This window comes from Astatotilapia calliptera, chromosome 4 (assembly GCF_900246225.1).
Source record: "Astatotilapia calliptera chromosome 4, fAstCal1.2, whole genome shotgun sequence".
Classification (NCBI taxonomy): Eukaryota; Metazoa; Chordata; class Actinopteri; order Cichliformes; family Cichlidae; genus Astatotilapia; species Astatotilapia calliptera.
The window spans coordinates 1,413,111-1,432,786 of NC_039305.1; the positions used below are offsets into that span (position 1 = coordinate 1,413,111).

General features: G+C 45.3%; 1 protein-coding gene, 1 long non-coding RNA gene and 1 other non-coding gene across 4 annotated transcripts in view; 1 reads left to right on the forward strand and 2 right to left on the reverse strand.

The window, feature by feature from the left end:
• Nucleotides 1–1,733: 1,733 nt before the first annotated feature.
• LOC113020154 (uncharacterized) lies at nt 1,734–3,074 on the reverse strand. The gene is made up of 2 exons (XR_003272165.1): nt 1,948–3,074; nt 1,734–1,848 (listed from the first exon to the last, which is right to left on the reverse strand). It is a non-coding gene; the product is annotated as an uncharacterized LOC113020154 (long non-coding RNA).
• Nucleotides 3,075–7,401: 4,327 nt separating this feature from the next.
• The window catches only part of doc2a (double C2-like domains, alpha), a 70,851-nt gene continuing 58,576 nt past the window's right edge, over nt 7,402–19,676 (reverse strand). For both annotated transcript variants that reach the window (XM_026163881.1, XM_026163880.1), the window contains 4 exons: nt 12,516–12,721; nt 10,046–10,127; nt 8,427–8,523; nt 7,402–8,056 (listed from right to left, as the gene is read on the reverse strand). In XM_026163881.1, the coding sequence (XP_026019666.1) occupies nt 7,920–8,056; nt 8,427–8,523; nt 10,046–10,127; nt 12,516–12,721 (522 nt within the window). In that variant the 3' untranslated portion in view covers nt 7,402–7,919. The remainder of the gene's footprint in view (nt 8,057–8,426; nt 8,524–10,045; nt 10,128–12,515; nt 12,722–19,676) is intronic.
• Nucleotides 15,460–15,553, forward strand: trnai-uau (transfer RNA isoleucine (anticodon UAU)). The gene is made up of 2 exons: nt 15,460–15,497; nt 15,518–15,553. It is a non-coding gene; the product is annotated as a tRNA-Ile (tRNA).

Consider the following 19,676-nt stretch of genomic DNA (forward strand, 5'->3'; position numbering starts at 1 on the left):
TCATAACCTGAAACAGTTCCTGTCGTGTAACAACGGGCCGCGTTTTAGATTTTACCTTCGGCTTTTATTCAGATTATGTTCTGGCATCATGAAGCTCACTCAGACACTTTAGGACTTTCCAGAACTTTAAGTAAATGTATTTAAAGCGTCGGCAGCGATGAGCCGTCTTCGTGCTCGATCAGTTTCTGGGACAAATCCTGGCTGATGGAGATTTTTCCCGGATCGTCACAGTTTGTGGGCTTTGCTTTTTAAACACTGACCACAGATCCCGGATCAGAGCGACTGGCGGTTGGAAGAATCCGGTCAGTCTTTAAAAAATAAAAGCTCACAAAGCACAAACCATAGAATTAGACTTGAAGCCTGCAGCGAGTGTTTCAGCTGCTGTAGGCGACGCTCGCTCTCTGCCTCCCGGCGAGGAACACCTGAAGCCAGTTTTTCGTGGGTGAAGCGTCGGATCGGTGCGTCCCTGCTGCTGTCAGCAGATTTACGGATTCATGTGAACAACAGAAAACTGGTGAAGCTGTCGGTCAGATAGCGGCTGACCAATCAGAGCAGAGGATGTGACTGAGCTGCAGCTGTGAGTCTGTAGGTGTGATCAGAGCGAGCTGCAGCAGGAACTGAAAGTGAGACGCCGCGGGCCAACGTGTGAAGACGTGGGCGAGCGACGGGAAACTGCAGAGGATGAAGAGCACGCTCCTCCTCGTCCTCCCGTCTTTGACACGGTTTCTCTCTAACGGGACTTGGCGGCGTTTGAAGGCAGCTATGTGGACATTGTTATTTATCTATTTATTTTCCTCGCGGGTCACTTCCTGCGTGGCGCTTTGTTTCTTCTGTTTCCATCACAAATATACCCGTCTGTTATCACAACTGTCTGCTTACTTTGCACCACGAGGCGCTTCCTGAAACACCTCACTGAGCTGCCAGTTCGTTAGGTACGCCTCTACCTTAAGCTGCCCTCCCCGACCAGCGTTATCAGGGCTCACCTCCGACGCTGTGCCAGCATGGAAGCAGCTTAAGAGTCCTGAAGGCATATGAAAGGAAAATAGACTTTAAACTCATGAATGAGGCTGTTTGTGGACAGGAAGTTGACAGGTAAAGAGGTCGTGGTGAGTGCTCGGGTGGTTAAAGGGTTAAATGTGGCTGTTAATAAACGAGGTAAAAAGACACACGTGGACCCTGACTCTGAAAACTAAAAGTTTTATTTTGACTCAGTGAGGCTAAAAAAGTCAAAACAAAAAAACCTGATGAGGTGACAGGTATCAGGACATCACACGGTGTGCAGAGCACAGATATGCCACCAGAGGGCAGTATATGCTGATGGGCTGGTAACCATGATGTTTAGTGAAATAAGACAGTATAACAGCTGAGCATAGAGCTGTGACATCACACTGAGTGAAGTGTTTTTCTCCATCTCAGTGTTTTGGAAGTGGGCGGGTCTGTCTGTGATTGACAGGTCTCCGCCCCTGGTTTATTATTCAGACAGTTCACTGAGCTCAGATCAGCTGAGCTCATTTTCTCAGGTCAAGTCTCTCAAATCAGCGATCCTTGTAAAACTCCTGAGACCCACCTGAGCTCTTCAAATGTATGTAAAAGTATAAAAACTGCCTCCACCTGTGAGACTGTTAAGCTATCAGATCTGACAGATGTCAGGACGCAGCTTTTAACTCTGAGAGGAAAGTAACTGAGTTCATGACAAATACCATGTAAGTCAGCGAGTACAAACAGCTGCTCTGCTTTAGGATCACATTTTAAAGCCTTTATTCAAATATTTCATTCCACAATCTGTGAAAGTGAAAGTGTGCACGCTCCTTGTTTCCTCAGTTATTCCCAACAGGACGAACGGAAAGGCTGATGAAAAACAGGAAATACAAGCGAGTGAATTTTTATCTGAATTATGCTGAAGCTGCCTAATAGTGATCAGTGCTAGCACCTGCAGAGCACACTCACCTGTCCACCGTGTTTACCTGCAGCTCACAGGAACCAGGTGGAGTTCATGTCTGCACCAGGTCAGCCATCACATCGTACAGTCTATTTATTAAGGTTTCAGTGTTTCTGCTGAAACCGCCGTCAGAGCGTCGGCTCATCAGCGCGGCGTACAGAGGCTGAGAAGTCCTGAAGTCCCGCCTCTCAGGAGACCGTCGTGCCAACTCGCTGTCGAGGCCTAACCTGCGCTGAAGACGGTCACGTTCAAGACCAGGCATCAACAAAATCATCTACTGACCAATCAGATCACTCCGAGTGCAGGTGTAAAAAGCTGTTTTGTTGGTCCAAAAGCATCAATAACATCAACGCAGCATCTGTTTGTCGACGTCATGTTAACCTGTGAGGTGAGCAGATCTGTGTCGGTTCACTGAGCTGAGAAACTTGGAGCCATCTGTTTGATACTGGCTCCTCCTGCTCAGAGGAAGAGCTTCCCAGAACTAAAACTTGCTCTTCCTGGTTCCTGATGTTGAACAAAAAATTGAAACCTTTCCTGAGTTTGTTGTGACCCTTTCAGATTCTTCTCTCAGAGTTGAAGCTGCTTCCTGCAGCATCGATACAGACGCCACGTTAAACACAGTCCAGGTGTCTTGCTGTGCTTACCTGATGAGAGCTCTGCTGCATTCAAGGCCCGTGGTATATCTTCAGCCCTGTGTCAGATACAGATGAGGTGTTCACTGTAAATTGGACGTTTTGTTACTTTGAGTTTAGAATTTTAATTTAAACAACAAATTTGGCTTCCAGCGATGTAATTGAGATAAATTATTGATATATTATTGTCATATTCTCTGTTCAGCACTTCTCTGTCCTGTGGCAGCTCTCGTTCGGTTCACATTGATTCATTTCTTTTAGTTTTGTCGGCTGAATTATGAGTAAAGTTCATAAATACACAAGTTTCCAGATTCTTTGATAAACATGAGTTTTGCTGTAACAAAGCAGCCCTGCTTCAGCAGCTGATGTGAGTCAGAAAGGTAAATCACAATAACATTTATATAAAAATATGAGCTTGTAAAAGCCAGTATTAAGCTTGGATCTGAAAAAAGATTTTGTGGAGCTTTGAGGTGAGTTTGTGTTGCGTTAGAGCAGGGGTAGGCAACTCCAGGCCTCGAGTGCCGGTGTCCTGCAGGGTTTAGATCTCACCCATGGTTAACACACCTGAATCAAATGATTAGTTCATTACCAGGCCTCTGGAGAACTTCAAGAAATGCTGAGGAGTCATTTAGCCCTTTAAATCAGCTGTGATGGATCATGGATACATCTAAAACCTGTAGGACACCGTCACTCGAGGCCTGGAGTTGCCTACCCCTGCGTTAGAAGGTTCTTCACATTTATAAGCTGAAAAAGCTGCAAGTGTGGTTTCATTCATCCTGCTGCAAGAATGAACTTGGCTGACAGACTGCAGCGTTCGAGCTGCTGTTGTGCTTTCAGGCAGCAGGGGGCGGCGTGGCGCCAGCCAGGACCATCCCGGCGCGAGAACAGATCCACACTTACTCTCCTGTTTGCATTGCATTCCAAATTTATTGTTGCATCGTACATACAACACCTGATAGAAATGTAAGAACACCTGTAAAGCACGAGCTTAGTGTGTAAACAACGATATCGTATAGAAAGCCACATTCGTACATTCAGTCGTGCATAAAAGAAGACCAACAACAGCGTAAACAGAGTCTGGAACACGAGCCGTCCCTGAAGCTCTCACTTCCATTAGAAAACAGGCAGGCGGAGTATAGAGATATAAAGAAGTATATCAACATATTGCATCATGCAACAACGAGGAAGAACCACTTGTATTGATATATCGTCATCATCAGTCGACGGGATGCATTTTGTTTGTCACAGTCTTACTGGAGAGTGCAATAGAAGTGTGATCCGTGCGTTATGACTCATCAGAGAAGGAAACTGATTTTATCCCACACAGTTTTCATGTTGAACCTGCTCTGGTTAGTGTCTTTAAACGATGTCAGGCACTCTGGTTTCTCCCCCTCACAGGTGGAGCTCCCCTGCAGCGTTAAAGGGGACCTATTATTGTCACATTATGCTCAGCTTTACATTTTTATTCTAGAGTAGCTTTGCATGATTCACAGTTTTTAAAAATTGTCTTTGTCAGAAACAAGCTACTGTCTCGTTATAAGGTTCCCCTCCCTAAAAGCCTACTTTCTCCGGATTGGCCTCTTTCTGGAAGCATCCAGAGCTTCTGAGCTAATGATTGAGGATAACACGGTGTGTATTTGAAACTGTCGATCACATTCTCTGATAACCAGACGTCGTTTTAAAAGCAGCGCCATGTGTACCAAATGTAGCTACATTTAGCTACATTGAGTACACACTGAGTACATGACTAAGTTGTAACACCTCAGACTATATTTTCAAACACCTCAAAAGGCGACATTTAGCTACATTGTAGCTACCAAATGTAGCTACAATGTATCTACAATGTAGCTACATTTAGCTAAATGTAGCTACCAAATGTAGCTACATTTAGCTATAATGTAGCTAAATTTAGCTACAATGTAGCTACCAAATGTAGCTACATTTAGCTACAATGTAGCTACATTTAGCTATAATGTAGCTACCAAATGTAGCTACATTTAGCTACCAAATGTAGCTACATTTAGCTACCAAATGTAGCTACCAAATGTAGCTACTTTAGCTAAATGTAGCTACCAAATGTAGCTAAATGTAGCTACATTGTAGCTGGACGCGGGCCCGTCTATTCTAACTCGTTTCACTCATTCAATAACTTTATTTGCTGTATCTGTTGTCTTGGTTGGAAAGTTGTTCCAAAAAATAAAAGTTGTGTTAATATTGGAGACATCAACGTCTGCTTCACTCGCTTCTTGAACTTTGAGGCGATAATTCACTGTCATAGGCCTGAACCTCATGCTCTAAAGTCTATTTCTGATCCCAGCTAGCTAACTCATCAGCTTCAAGTCAAGAGCTGCGTCCCAAAACGTCGGCTGCATCCTCCTGAGGCCGCATTTGTAGACCGATTACGTCACAGCAACGCAACGAAGGCTGTCCAAATTCGTAGACTCCTCCGAATGCGGCCGACAAATGCGTCCTCCTTTTCCCCAGATTTGAAGGATGGGTCGTGTGTGTCCTTCATGGTCCACCATATCCCAGAATTCATAGCGCAGCCCAGTCAATTCCAGTTTCCAACAATGGTGGCAGCTACTAAGTTTTAATATTTTGTCTTATTTCTCTTTCTGGGTCACAAATTAAAGCTTTAACATATTTTCAGGTGAAAATGTAGCTGTGTAAACCTCAAATATCTGTTCGTTTCATCAAGACATCGCATATTTGTTCTGACGTTTTCAGAGACGTCTGTTACCCACCAGCTCGATCGCTGACCGGGAGCTCGAGGGTCACTGGAGCCGACAAGAGCAGCGAACTCCCAGCTTCATCGTTTTCAGACCCCCTGTGATCTTTCGTTACTCAGGTTAAACATGATATATACGTCACTCGGATAACCTAAAAATGTAATTGTTTGGCTTTTTTCAGTGTTTTATTTGTTCGTGAGTAAATCGGTTTGGCTGAGATCAAAGTTATTTGATTAGATAAAATAAAACTTTATTAATCCCCCAGGTGGGTTCCTCTGGGATTTTCACACAGCTGAATAAACGACCAACTATCCAGCAGTCCCAGTGACATGTAAGCGTCCACGTGATTAATCACTCGTGAGTGCAGACAGAGTAATCGAGGGCGTTACCTCCATGTCTGCACAGGGAGGGGAACTTGCATTCTTTGTCATGGCCACAGAAAAGGACCCTCGCCTCCCTTCCTGCTGAGTTTATGTGTCAGTCATTAGTTTCAGGTAAAGTTAAATAAAACCATAAACTTATTTTTAACGTATCTGTATATATGTGAGAGAATAAAACTGCAATAGATCCCCTTTAAGACTGGTGGTCACTGCTGTGGATGGAGTCCTCGCTGACACACATGCTTGAGTCACCACAGAGTAATACATATGAACAAAAACTTTTACCAGAGATTATTTTAAAATGCAGTTAGGATGATATTTGCACGGTGCTCCGCAAAATAAAGCTTTGCATCCAAACTCCATCAAAAGTGTTTCTGGCCCCAAACCACAGCTACAGTAAGGTAAAGCACCCCGTCAAGTCTTTTTCCCCAACAACAACACTTGAAAAAGCTACCCACTGATTTAAACAGGTCTCATTACCACAGACGTAATGTTACACTGGAGGCGTAACTGAACTGAAGTTACATTCGTCATCATTTTCAACCAGTTTTTACCAACAAAACTAAACCAAATGATCCACAACAGCGAACAGAAACCCCACGTCCTCCGTGTGACGGCTGAACCTCAACAAAACGACGGCATCATCCAAAGGGCAGGAAGGTTTTGACCTCCCTGAACCCATGAGTTAAAACACCACCAACTGTAAGACTCCACTTTACACCAGCAAACGTAAAGCTTCACGTTGTCCATATTTTGATGTGTTTCATCTTTAAATGGGTTCAGCTTCCTCTCCACACGTTACTCCACGATGCCGAAGCACATCGAGCTGAAATATTCCGTTTATCAAAGCGCCGACTGTCACATAAGACTTTCAGTTCAGACACGTTATGGATGCTAGGTCGGTTAAAACTGGAATGAAATTTGGACGTTTTGTGCAGGAGCAGTGGGAAATCATTCAGAGCGCCTCCTGCTGAACTGCCGACATTTTGTGTCAAATGGGATTAACAGGAAGTGGATCAGCTCAGCTGTTCTTTGCTACAAGTCCATCAGCTTTTTAGCTAGCTAACGTTAGCGCTCAGTTTCTCCCAAAAGCTCTTTTAGCTGTTAGCTATAGTGCAACACAAGACACGTCCATGCATGTTTCTCACAGTCTGGATTATACGTACATGTAAACCTGGCACAGCATGCTGTGTAAGTACTGCAGGACTGAACTGTGCTCGAGCAAAGGAACAACAGTTCAGTGTAAACAGAGAACAGAGATTTTCTGACTGCTTGACTTTCTCGTTTTTACTTTTTAAAAGAGCACCAGACACGTAATGCACAGGAAAATAACATGCAAATCCATTTCAGCCTTAAATTCCACACATTTTCTCTTAACTTTGATGAGTTCCTATGATGGCAAATTAGGCCAGGAGAGGGCAAAAATCACAACTAAGGGGCTCGGCAGAGGAGCGAGATTATGAGGGAAAAAATGGCAAATTTACGAGAGAAAATATAAAATTACTAAAGAAAAACAGCAAAAAAATATGAGAAAAATTGTATATTTACTAGAATTTAAACTTCTCCAAAAAAAAAGGAAAATTCAAGAGGAAACAGAGAAAATGTATGAATAAGAATGAAAAAAAAAAACCCAAAGACAAAAGTCTTTTGATGTGAAAATATAAGAAAACCAAACAAACTAAAAAGATACAAATACACAAATTTTATGAAAAATGGGCAGATTTACAAAAAAATTAAGTAAAATTTAAAACAAGGTTCATGAAAAGCTGCCAAAACATGTCAAAGATAATATTATTGTTTACAAAACGTTCATTTTTTGTGGCAAATTTGTAACTTTTCTCAAAACGTTTGAGGTTTTTGTTTTAATTTAATTGTAATGCCTCTTCCAGCCCCTTAGTTTCTGTAAATGTTGTTTGCCACATCGCGTCACCGGAGAGTTCCACCCTTCATGAGTCGGGAGATTGACCCTGTTTTTTGATGCTGAGTGCAGATGTGACGCTGCTGATGGACCCAACGGCCTCTTTGCTCCAGATGACTTACAGATCAATAATGAAGGCACACCACCATGCTGCTCCGGCCTCGCCCTGCTCTCATGGCGGCTCATATTATAATACACTCGTCCATTAAGTTACCGCTGTTTCCTGTGCTGAAGTCGCTCACGTCTGTGCTGTAAAAACCCCGAGAATCTCTGTGAACATCGACAGCGACCGTCTGCATGCGTGGACGCCGCTGCTCGGGGTTAGTCGTGGCTGAGGGTTCGCGGCAGCTCGTTGGTCAGGATGTGCCACCGCTCCACCCTTTGGCCCTTGTTCTTCAGGCAGTCGGTCCAGTGACGGAGGGCGTCGCCCTGGGACTTGGAGCTCAGACAGACGCCACCTGAACAACAGGAAGGAAGCACAGGAAGACTTCCTGCAGTTAGCGTAACAGTCTCGCCTCAGGTGTCCTCTCTGGCTGTTTGAGGACAAACATGAGAATACTAACGGAGTAGGAACCGTTTATGAAAACGGAAGAATTAAGTCAGTAATCCAGATGGTAATTGTGATAAATATGCAGTGATAAGCTTAAACACACTAATCTCAGCATGTGTTAGACTCATGAATATTTACAGCAGTTTTTCACAGCTGAGCCAGAGGACGATGTTAAACTTACTGAGACACTCCACGCAAGTACAAAACACATTTCTGACAACTTCCCAAGAAGCTGCAGGGTTCAGGCGAGTGGTGGATGGGGCTGATCGCTCGCTCACCTATGAAGTCGTTGGAGCGGCCCAGGTCGTAGTCCCACACTGTGACCTCCAGAGTCTTGTTGGCCAGCTCTGACAGGGAGATCTCATAGAAGAACTCCTGCAGTGAACACAGAAACAAGAGGAAGAGATGCAGGGATGGAGTGCATACGGGGCTGAGAGGTGGTCCTCCACGCTGGGTGGACCTGCAGCTCAGATGAGGCAACCAGACCCTCCAACCCCATCAGGAAGCTAAAATTCACTGATTGGTCAGATCCACCGATCCTAATGTTACAGATCCTCCTCGCTTTGACCCATCGAGAACTCTGCGGACTTCTGAAGGTGTTCTCTGCCCTCCATGGATCGGCCTCATTTTCCCAGCAGACCCTACAGTTCCTCAGTCGGATCGAGATCTTGGGACCAAGGCCAAGTCAACACCTCAAACTAGTTTTCCGACCTGTTCTCATCTCTCGGTGTTGAAAAGTCGTCTTTGTGGCGTTGTTCAGACCAGTCTGTCACTCCCACCTTGTCTTTGTCGAGAAGGTGAACCCGGGGTACATCTGGAACTTGGTAGAGAGACCTTGTTTGGCTTTGAAGTGCTTCAGGAGGAACTGGAAGACAATGCTGCTGGAAAATGATGTCTTATTCATCTCTGGCTCTCTTCCACAGCATGTCTTTTGTCCTGTCTTCCTCCCCTCAGCTCAACCTCCCTGAGCCTGGTTCTGCTGAAGGTTTCTTCCTGTTAAAACCTGTTAAAAGGGAGTTTTTCCTTCCCACTGTCACCAAGTACTTGCTCACAGGGCTTTGTGTGATTGTTAATGATATTGATTCTCTGTAATATTGCAGGGTCTTTACCCTGATTAGAACTGGAATACCCTGATTAAATGGTAAATGGCCTGTATTTGTACAGCGCTTTTCTAGTCCCTAAGGACCCCAAAGCGCTTTACACATCCAGTCATCCACACATTCACACACACATTCACACACTGGTGATGGCAGCTACATTGTAGCCACAGCCACCCTGGGGCGCACTAACAGAGGCGAGGCTGCCGGACACTGGCGCCACCGGGCCCTCTGACCACCACCAGTAGGCAACGGGTGAAGTGTCTTGCCCAAGGACACAACGACCGAGACTGTCCAAGTCGGGGCTCGAACCGGCAACCTTCCGATTACAAGGCGAACTCCCAACTCTTGAGCTACGATTAATTGGCCGCCCCCACATGACTGGACTTTTAACACCTAAATCACATATTCTAACTTCACCAAAGTCTTCTCCTTAACAAAATGTTTCTAGCAACATCTATTGATACTTCAAAGCAATACATTTTACAGTTTCTTCCATAAAATTAGGAAATAGTGTTTGCACTTGAATTTTTTCCATCACCAGCTAGAAAAACTCATTTCTGTGCCAGAGAAGCGCAGTCGGTCTATCATCCGCCGATGTGGGAGAAACACAGGAGTTATTTCCTCTGAGAGGAAAACAACATGCAGGAGATTCATCCTCCAGCGATGGCGTCGGCGAGCCGGACCCGATATAAATGAAACTTTAACCGCTGAGGTGAATAGAGCGAGCTTGTTAACAGCACTGCTGTGTGAGGGCAGAGCTGCCGTTCGGCCGAGGGGAGCAGCTGCGGGGATCTTACCTCGTTAAATTCAGGGTTCAGGGTCCTTTTCATCACGGCCGTTTTGTGCTTGGATTTCTTCTCTATGTCGGGCTTCAGGTATCTGACAGCAGAAGCAGAAAAGGAGGAGAAACATCAATATGTGTGTCTGCAGAAACTATTAATATACAGAAATATCTGCAGAGTTTCAGTGGAAAAGTCCTGTGAATGCTGAGGAAGGGGATAATAAATAAATAAAGACTGAATTCAGCTAATTAAACAGATCCGTTCAGTTACTCTGTTTGGGAGTTTCATATCATATCAGTGACTTGGAGAGGAGGTGAATGTTTCCGTTGTGTGTGGTTGCTGTTAATAAGAAATGCATTAATGAGAGAAAACAAAGCGATCTGAAGTCATAGACTGTAAATGAAGCTTAATTAAACGAGTGTTTGGGAGCCCGAGGCGACAGTCGCTCTGCGCAGGATGAATTTCATGCTGCTGTCTGATGAAATCCTGGAAGTCATCGTTATTGAAGCTGTAATGCAGAAATAATCGAGTCAGTTTTACAGTGCTGACTGCGAAGTGATTAACCCAAACCTAATCATGCCCCGAACTCTTAGAGCAGAAGGTAAAAGGATGCTCTGAGGGGCTGTACAGACGGAGAACAGCCAGAAGAAGGCGAGGAGAAACTGTGAGTGCGGGCAAAGTAAAAGTCGATCTTTATCGGGATGTGAACCTCCCAACCAGGACTGGTTGTTCTGGCTGCGTCTCCGTTTGTATTCAGCGAGCGTGCAACAGGAAAAAACAAAAAAACAACAACTGTCGTCCTCTTCAAAGCGAGTGTCCCTCGAGAGGAAACAAAAGCAGAGGAGAAGCTTTAAGCTCCGGCCCCCGGTGTTTCCCTGTGACAGAGCCGAGACGCCACTCGCAATGCTCTCTCCTTCACGCTAATTATCCTTCCTGCCAGGAAACAGACGCAGCTTTTAAACAATAACTGCTTCCTTGATTTGCAAAAGTTAATAAGATGGCAAAACTCCAGCTTTTAATTGTCTTTTTCAGGCAGAAGTGTCGGGTTAAGTCCTCAGCGATGGCTGCAGGGAGGAAACCGCAGAAAAAAACAAAGAAATCTTTGTTTTCATTCTGGACCAACGTGCCGACCAGCACCACTCACCGGCCCTGCTTTTAAACAGTTACTCGGGGAGACCATTATCTTTTTGGTTAACGGCCAAAATGCTGAAACATTAACAGAAGCTTTTCCACAAAAAGGCACTTCACTGCTCAAACACGCCAAAATATCTCCAAAATATGACTTTTCTTCTTTAAATAAATATATCTGGCTGGAAATGTAAAAGTTTAGGTACAAATTAGGAATTAAAAAGCTCTCACTGATTAGAAGTAACCTCTTAGTGCCTAAAAGCAAAACACACTGAACTAAAAAATATTTTTAATGTGTCTGAATGAAGACCTTTTGTTTCGTTATACAAAATATATTTACAGAAGAATTTTTTATAATGAGCGGCAGTTCAGATCAGTCCAAAAAGACTTTTTCTGATTCCTTTGGAGAACTCTGAGCTTTGTCTTCACTCCGATCGCTTAATCTGTAAAATTCTTCAAAAAAGTTTTACTGCTGAAGACAGCATGAACACAGGACTGCAGCGCCCCCTGCAGGTTATGGTTGGGATCTTTTTCCACCTTTGGGACATAAAAACTAACGATGAAACCTGCAGTCCCCCTAGTGTCCAGCAGAGGCAGCCGTGAGTCAGTCCTCACACCGAGCACATCTACTGTGGGTGTGGTGCCTGTTATTGGACCCGGAGTTAGCAACATCCCCCAAAAACACGAAGAGGAGAGTCCTGGCCCCTAGCCCTGCCAGTGTAGCAGAAATGATGAGGATGATGATGCAGCAGCAGCCGTTCTTCTCTGCGTGAGTAGCTTAATGTTGTTCGAGTGTAATTTACGTTGAGTAGGCTAACCACGTTATTACATTAATGCATGTAAGGTGAACTAGCAAACATCATCATAGCTACATGCGGCTGTCTTCTTGTTTGATGGCAGATACTCCCTTCACCCTGGCTAAAAAGGCTAAAATGACCAAAGAAAAAGAGGAAAACAGTTAAACATGAGAGGTTTTTGGACAAAGTTTGTTTTTTCCATTGGTTAAGCACTGCTTCCAGCCAAGAGTGATGCCATATATGCCCCATAGCTGCAGAAAAGGCTAACATTGTTATCTTTTTACAAAACAACAGCTGAACATGAGAGGTTTTTGGACAAAGTTTGTGTTCTCCATTCTTTAAGCACCGGCACCGTTTCAAAAGTACCGGTTTGGTACCGGTATCGGATAAAACCTAAACGATACCCATCCCTATTCACAGCTGAAACAAACAGCCTGATACGCAAACTGATTGGTCTAAATCAGACCCATCCACAGCCAATGAACAGCACCGTTCATGATTTCAAAGGAAAATGAATTTAGTCTTGGACTCACACACACACACACACGTGGGGCTCTTACATTTTCACGTAGGGGTCGGAGAATCCGTTAACATCCATGGCTGCCAAGTGGGCGCAGCGCTTCACGCCCACACAGAGACCCCCGTTGCGAGGGCCTTCACCTCCACCTTCTACGGCTTTATCCTCCAGACTGACCGGAGGCAGGAACTGAAGGGAGAGGAGAAGACGACCTCGCTCCTCCAGGCTGTGCAGCTGCTCGTTCTCCCACTGCGGACAAGATTACACCGTTATCAGGGAAGTCGTGTCAGGTGCGTCATGTGACAGCTCAGGTTAGCCTGGGATGGTTTTCACGTGTGCAGAGGACGATGAAGATGGAACTAACTCATCATCAAGCTGTTTTCTCACAGCACAGGAAGTCTTTCTGCAATCACAGCCACCTGGTGGCCTTCAGGTAGAAGCAGGGTTTAAGGCATTTACGCTTCATTTTAACGTCCATGTTTTAAACCCTTTACCCCAGCAAGCAGTAACGGTCAGGGAACCTTTGGGGAACGTTCCCTGAAGATCCTTTGGGTTTTTTCATCGGGTTAAACAAATGAAAGTTTTAGGGTTGTAAATGTAATAAATACAAAAGCAACGAATGTGCAACTGGACATGTAGATTTGAACTCTGCACCGGGTGTTCATCACACCATTGCCAGCTGCCATTAAACCCCAGAGAAGAAGAGTCTGCCAGCCTTGTTTTCACCAGGATTATGTGGAGGAGGCGTTTTTCCACACTGAGCTGATTCTGCAGTGTAAACGTAAAGCAGGCGAAACTGTTTTTTAATAATGATCTCTCACTGTGATGATGTCACCCTCTGACCTGGTTATGTCTTCATAATATAACAAATTATATTTCTAATTATATTAATTATTATATTATTATAGTTATTAACTGCAGACATGTAAGCAAAGAGCTGAAGCTCTTCATCATCCGTGTCGGAACAGCTGGGAACATTTCCCTTTATTTTCCTGTCGCTTTAAATCTTTATGCTTTCTACATGCTGACAGCACACAACAATCACAGTTTCTACGTTTTAAGGCCTTTTTATCATTTTTCCACCAATAAATCAGGACGTTGACCTCGGTGGATGGAAGGAATTTTAATGATTGTTAACATGAGCTCGCTGAACACGCCACAGAGTTTTATCAGAATTCATTAAAATGTTTTCGAGCTATCGCCTTTGCAGACAGAGACACACACACACACACACACACACACACACACACACACACACAGACACACACACACACACACACACACACACACACACACGCATATCATCTCATTGCAGAGGTATATGAGCTACAGCGTGTGGAGTCACATTAAGCTGGTGGTCTTTCCTGCACAGTCTCCGTGCCTGAGGAGAAAAACACTGACCCTTCATAAACATATGTACTGTATGTAAAACTTAACCATGAAATAAACTTCAGCAGAGGTTTCTCTGAGCTATAGTCTCAATTTATGCTGGACATTGCTGCTCTGTAACTGACAGCTTACATTACAACAGCCTGTGAAACCATGTTTGTGATTCTGCGCCAAATCACAACAACACAGAAAAACCCAACAATCATATGACCCCCTATGAGCAGCACTTTGGCGACAGTGGGAAGGAAAAACTCCCTTTTAACAGGAAGAAACCTCCAGCAGAACCAGGCTCAGGGAGGGGCGGGGCCATCTGCTGTGATTGGTTGGGGTGAGAGAAGGAAGACAGGATAAAGACATGCTGTGGAAGAGAGACAGAGGTTAATAACAGATATGATTCAGTGCAGAGAGGTCTGTTAATACATAGTGAGTGAAGACGAAACACCCAGTGCATCATGGGAATCCCCCAGCAGCCTATTGCAGCATAACTAAGGGAGGATTCAGGGTCACCTGGTCCAGCCCTAACTATATGCTTTAGCAAAAAGGAAAGTTTGAAGCCTAATCTTGAAAGTAGAGATAGTGTCTGTCTCCTGAATCCAAACTGGAAGCTGGTTCCACAGAAGAGGGGCCTGAAAACTGAAGGCTCTGCCTCCCATTCTACTTTTAAATACTCTAGGAACAACAAGTAGGCCTGCAGAGCGAGAGCGAAGTGCTCTAATAGGGTGATATGGTACTACAAGGTCATTAAGATAAGATGGGGCCTGATTATTTAAGACCTTGTATGTGAGGAGCAGGATTTTGAATTCTGGATTTAACAGGAAGCCAAAACAGGAGAAATCTGCTCTCTCTTTCTAGTCCCTGTCAGGACTCTTGCTGCAGAAAGAAGTTGAAGACTTGAGGAAAGTTGCCTGATGTGAATCTAACATCAGACGCTTTGGATTAATTTCCCTTCGGAGCTTCAGTTTCTCCTGCTTCAGCTGCTTTGATGGTTTCGCTTCAGGTGTTTCAGAGTTCATATTGCAGACCGGCTCCCACAGGTGAGAACGCTCTTGAACCGGGAACCAGAGAGTCGCTGTGACATGGAAGCCCTGTGTGTTCTCTTTGAGTGTGAGGCTGCCAGATTTATAATGACCGCGTCTACAAAGAGCTCTGTTCATTATTTCCACAGAAGAGGCCACGCTGTGAGGCAGGAATGCTGTTTTTGGCCTGACAGGTGAGGATTTCACATCTGTCACAGTTCCCTGTGTGTCAATGAAAGCAAAGAGTGGCAGTGATCCAGAGTCCAATACCCATGTGACCTGTGGGAGTGGGCACAGGCAGCGCTGTCAGGTCTGTCTGCTGTGAAGCACTTTGGTCCACGAGCTCTGAATGCTGACGCATTATTGCAGTTTTGTCTCTGTCCTTCGCCACAGCAGCTTTTAAACCATCAGCTGTGATCGAAGTGCAGACACGCAGCTTTAATCCAAGGGCTTTATCCAAAGTGTGGCATTAAAATTCGACTTATTCAGACATTGTTATGCACAGTCCCACAGCATCAGAGGCTCAAACGCCATCAGATGATCGCCTGACAGACAGTTTCAGGTCAGCCCAGTGCAGCTGATACTCCAGTGGCGCAATCGGTCAGCGCGCGGTACTTATACGACAGTATTCAGCAGAGCGATGCCGAGGTTGTGAGTTCGAGCCTCACCTGGAGCACAGGTTTTACTCTCAGCCTGAACCAGCAGGTGAAGAAGGCTGAGTCTTAGGAAGCCGTGCGGGGGTGGGGAACTGCAGGGTTTAGATCTCACCCTGGGTCAACACACCTGAATCTAATGATTAGTTCATTACCAGCTTCTGGAGAACTTCAGGACATTTAAAACAGCTGTGTTGGATCAAGGACACGTCTAAAACCTGCAGGACACCGGGCTTTGAGGCCTGCAGTTGGACGCCCCTGGTTTAAAGGTTGGTGGTTTGATCCCTGGCTGCTCTGGACTGTGGGCCAAGATTTATGCAACAAGGATGCAGATGGTTCCCTCTGCAGGACTTCAGGTGTAATTATTTTGCCACAGATCCACCTCCTCTGAACTTTCACCTTCCTCCTCCTAACATCTGACCCTCCTCCACCTCATCCCTGCTCCTGTAGTCCTGCTGTCCTCTACAGAGGCCACAGTTTTATCCTGAAAGGGTTGAAATTACTGCACATTTCTGAAACCTCACTAAAACGTAAGTCCAAGATTCTCATATTAAAGAAACAAATAGATTTTTGTTTCTTTAAAATGTTCCCACAGATGGAGGAGATCAAACAGACACGTCTCCACAGCGATGGCGTTCGTTAAAACTCGTCTCACAGCAGGTCTTCGATTTGATCTCTCTGATCACGGCACAGCAGAAGGTACGAAGATCGATAGTTTAATCCTCCGTCTCTGCCTCGCCCTTCTCCCGGGGGGAGCTTTCCTGTCTCCGTCAGATGCCACGGGTTCACTCCATCACTCCCGCCGTTCTCATTACAGCCCTACTGAGCGTGCTCAGTTTATCACCTGGACCTTGGCCTAATTCACACTTCGACCTTTCACTGCGCTTTAAAAAGACAAAAGCTTCAGTTTGGAACTCTGTGAAGGGAAAATGAAAGGGCAGAGATTTTATTTAAGCCGTGTACTAACCGCCTCCTACGGTCTGAGTTGGTATTCAGCTCCAGCGAGCTCACTTTCCACCATTTGACACGAAGAGCTGCAGCTAAAAAAAGGAAAAGAGGTCGGGAATGAGCAGATCGATGGCTTTTACTGGGAACCAGCAGGGCCTGGCAGGATTTCTCTCCCGCCCACCAAACAGAGGGCGATGCACTTTGTAAACACTCCCAGCTGAAATCAGAGTCTACAAAGTGAAACTCCCATCCACACTTCAATGACTCCTCTGCTGCAGGAAATGTCATCACACCGGAGGTTCACGTTCCAGGTGAGTGGGTGACGTACAGCCGGCGCGCAGACTGAAGCTTCCACGCTCGACTTTGAAAGGGAAAGGTCTGAGCTGCACGGGTCATCCAGATAAACCGGCAGCAGGAAAGGATTTAAAATCTGCTGTTTGATGTTTTCCATGAGACTGAAAAGCAGCAAAAGCACCTGAGAGACGGTTTATCACGCTGCAAACTCTGCTTCAGTGTGCTTCACCCAACTTTTCATGTATTAAATGCTTTTGACTGCCTCAAACAGCCTGTGGACTGATCTCCACCTGAACGGCTCTGTGAATTTTCCACTTAAGTCCAAAAAGGATTTGACATCTTTCTTCTACTGCCAGCATCAACACGGAGTTCACATCAGGAAGGAAACTATGGACTGATGTTGACAGATGTTGACAGAGGATTCAGTGAGCTGTCTTTTGGTAATGCGGCTGAAAGCTAGCTCACAGTCACGCAACGCAGACGGAAAAAACATGGACGAGGATTCGGGGCTCGGAAACATGAAGTCAGTGTGGTGCTTGAAGCTGCGTACACACCAGGAGTGACCTGATAACCCGAGACCGCAGAAAGCAAACGACATTCAGTGACATCAGCAAAAAAACGCTTGTGACAGGAAGTGGCGGGACTCCGATAAACGTTTCTCAGATTTCAGCGGCGCGAGTGAAAGAGCTACCATGAATACATTAGAGTGTAACCTAGGCAACGAGAGCCTAAAATGTCCATAAGAGAGCAGCTGCTTGGTTGCAAAGCTTTAGGGAACGTTCCCTGAAGGCTCCTTAGAGTTCCCTTAGAGATCCTACAGACACAACCTTCAGGGAACAGTCGGAAATGCAACATTTAGGGAGCCTTTAGGGAACGTTCCCTCAAGGTTGCTGTTTGCTGCCTTCAGGGAACGTTTGCCACCAGGTGGCGATGAAAGACTTCCTACCCGATAGAACCTCTGACCTCTGTATACCTGCTGGGTTTATCTGCCCAGTCGCTTGTTTCTGGTCACACTGAATAAAAACGTAAAGTTTATTTCAGCTCCGTCATGCTGTGTTTCAAAAACCTGAGGTGTGACACTGCGTGCTCAGGTCCAATGACTCCAATGAGCCTGAAAATGAGGCGCTCCTCCGAGTCACATCACAGAGCTGCACATCAAGGTGCTGCACATCAAGGTTTCACAGCAGGGCATCAGTGACCAGCGAGTGATGTCACGGCCACTGCGTCTGTCTTTGACTGTGAGACGAGGTCGCCAACATCAACTCATTCTGTGTTTTTCACAACAATATTTTACCAGCTTGAACACATTGTTTCTTTTGCTGTTGTTGGAAATGTGAATGCACTGTAACATAAACTGATGCTTTCTCCGTCTCTCGTCATCACATATTACGCTGTGAGTACATTTAGCTGGATTAACTGGATTAATCAAACCAGTTTGTCTGCATGGCTGAAGACGCCAAAACTACAAAGCCAAAGTCATGAGGCTCTGCAGCCCCAACTCCTGTTTTACAGCTGCAGGGGGAATTGAAACCTTTTTCATCCAGCCGCCCACATAAAAAATAATAACTATTAATGGCAGAGCAAACATTAACTGCAACACATTATGATGTGTAATAAATACTGATGTCTTTTTTGAGCTGAGGGATGTAATTATACATATTCTGTGTCGCTAAAATTAGTTTAATTGGACTTTTTGTGTAAGCCTCTAAAAAGGGAAAACACTCAGCCTTTTAATTGCACTGCTAATCAATCAAATTACTTCATTTCCACAGAGAAAACGTGGAAAATGAGCCCGGAGAAGGAGCTCCTCTAATCCCCGGAGAGACTCCGAGCAGCTGTGTGTGTCTGGGTTGGATTTTCAGACTGAAGGTGAGTCATTAGGTAAAGATCTGTTTGTCTCCGCGCTGAGGCCAATTGGCTGAAAACAGCAACAGTAAAACACCCCCGAGCGTCCGTCTTTGTGAAAACACCTGTACGACCGCAGAGGCGGGCGCAGGCGGCTAATGAGCTTGCAGCCCTTTAAACAAATAAAAAAACAACAGCAGCAGCGAGCTGAGCCTGCGTCGTCCACGCCGCGTGAATCTAATCTGTAAAAGAGTTCGACTCGACACCAAAGCTCATTCCTTTCAAACGAAGACACGGCTCTGAATACATGTTTCTTTAATCACCCAAAGACAGCAGCCCCTCCACCTTGTTTTTAAACGTCACAGACGGGAAACATCCAGAAAATCAGAACAGGAAGTGAAGGTTCAACGCGTCAGCGTCAACCAGCAGGACGATTAGCAACAAGTGAGAATCAGGGATTTATATACCTAATCTGTATACAGTGATATAATCATATATATGATTATACATATAGATGGATTAGGATCAATCAGCTCTGTGCTCATACATCAAGGTACTTTTTGCACAACACACAGTGATTGTTGCACTTTTCTGTTGCACTGTTGTGTCTTTCTGATCATTATTAGCGATCAGAGCACACGGTCATCCCCTCGGACATGTGCAGGTACAGTTTAGTGACCGTCGCGACAGACTTATAACACGAGGTCCCGAGGGTCCCTGGGGTCGGTGGGAGGGCATCGCGTTTCAAACCTGCGGCTCGGAGACGCCCAGAGGTCCTGAAGGACTCATCCAAGAGAAAATGAGAAGTAGTTTCAACTCATGATGGTTTAATTCACTGGAAATGATCTCAGTCAGAGAGCGTATAATGAGGACTAATTCAGATAATGGGTTTCACTCCGCTCTGCCAACTTTATCTGCCCACATGGAGAGGAGTGATGAAGAGCGCATCGCAGAGAGCAGAAATGAACCTCTGAAAATAGACTCAGAGCCCCCGAGCGCCTGACCCGCTGAGGCCCAAACATAAATCACCTGTGAGGTGGATAACGCCTCATTTTAATA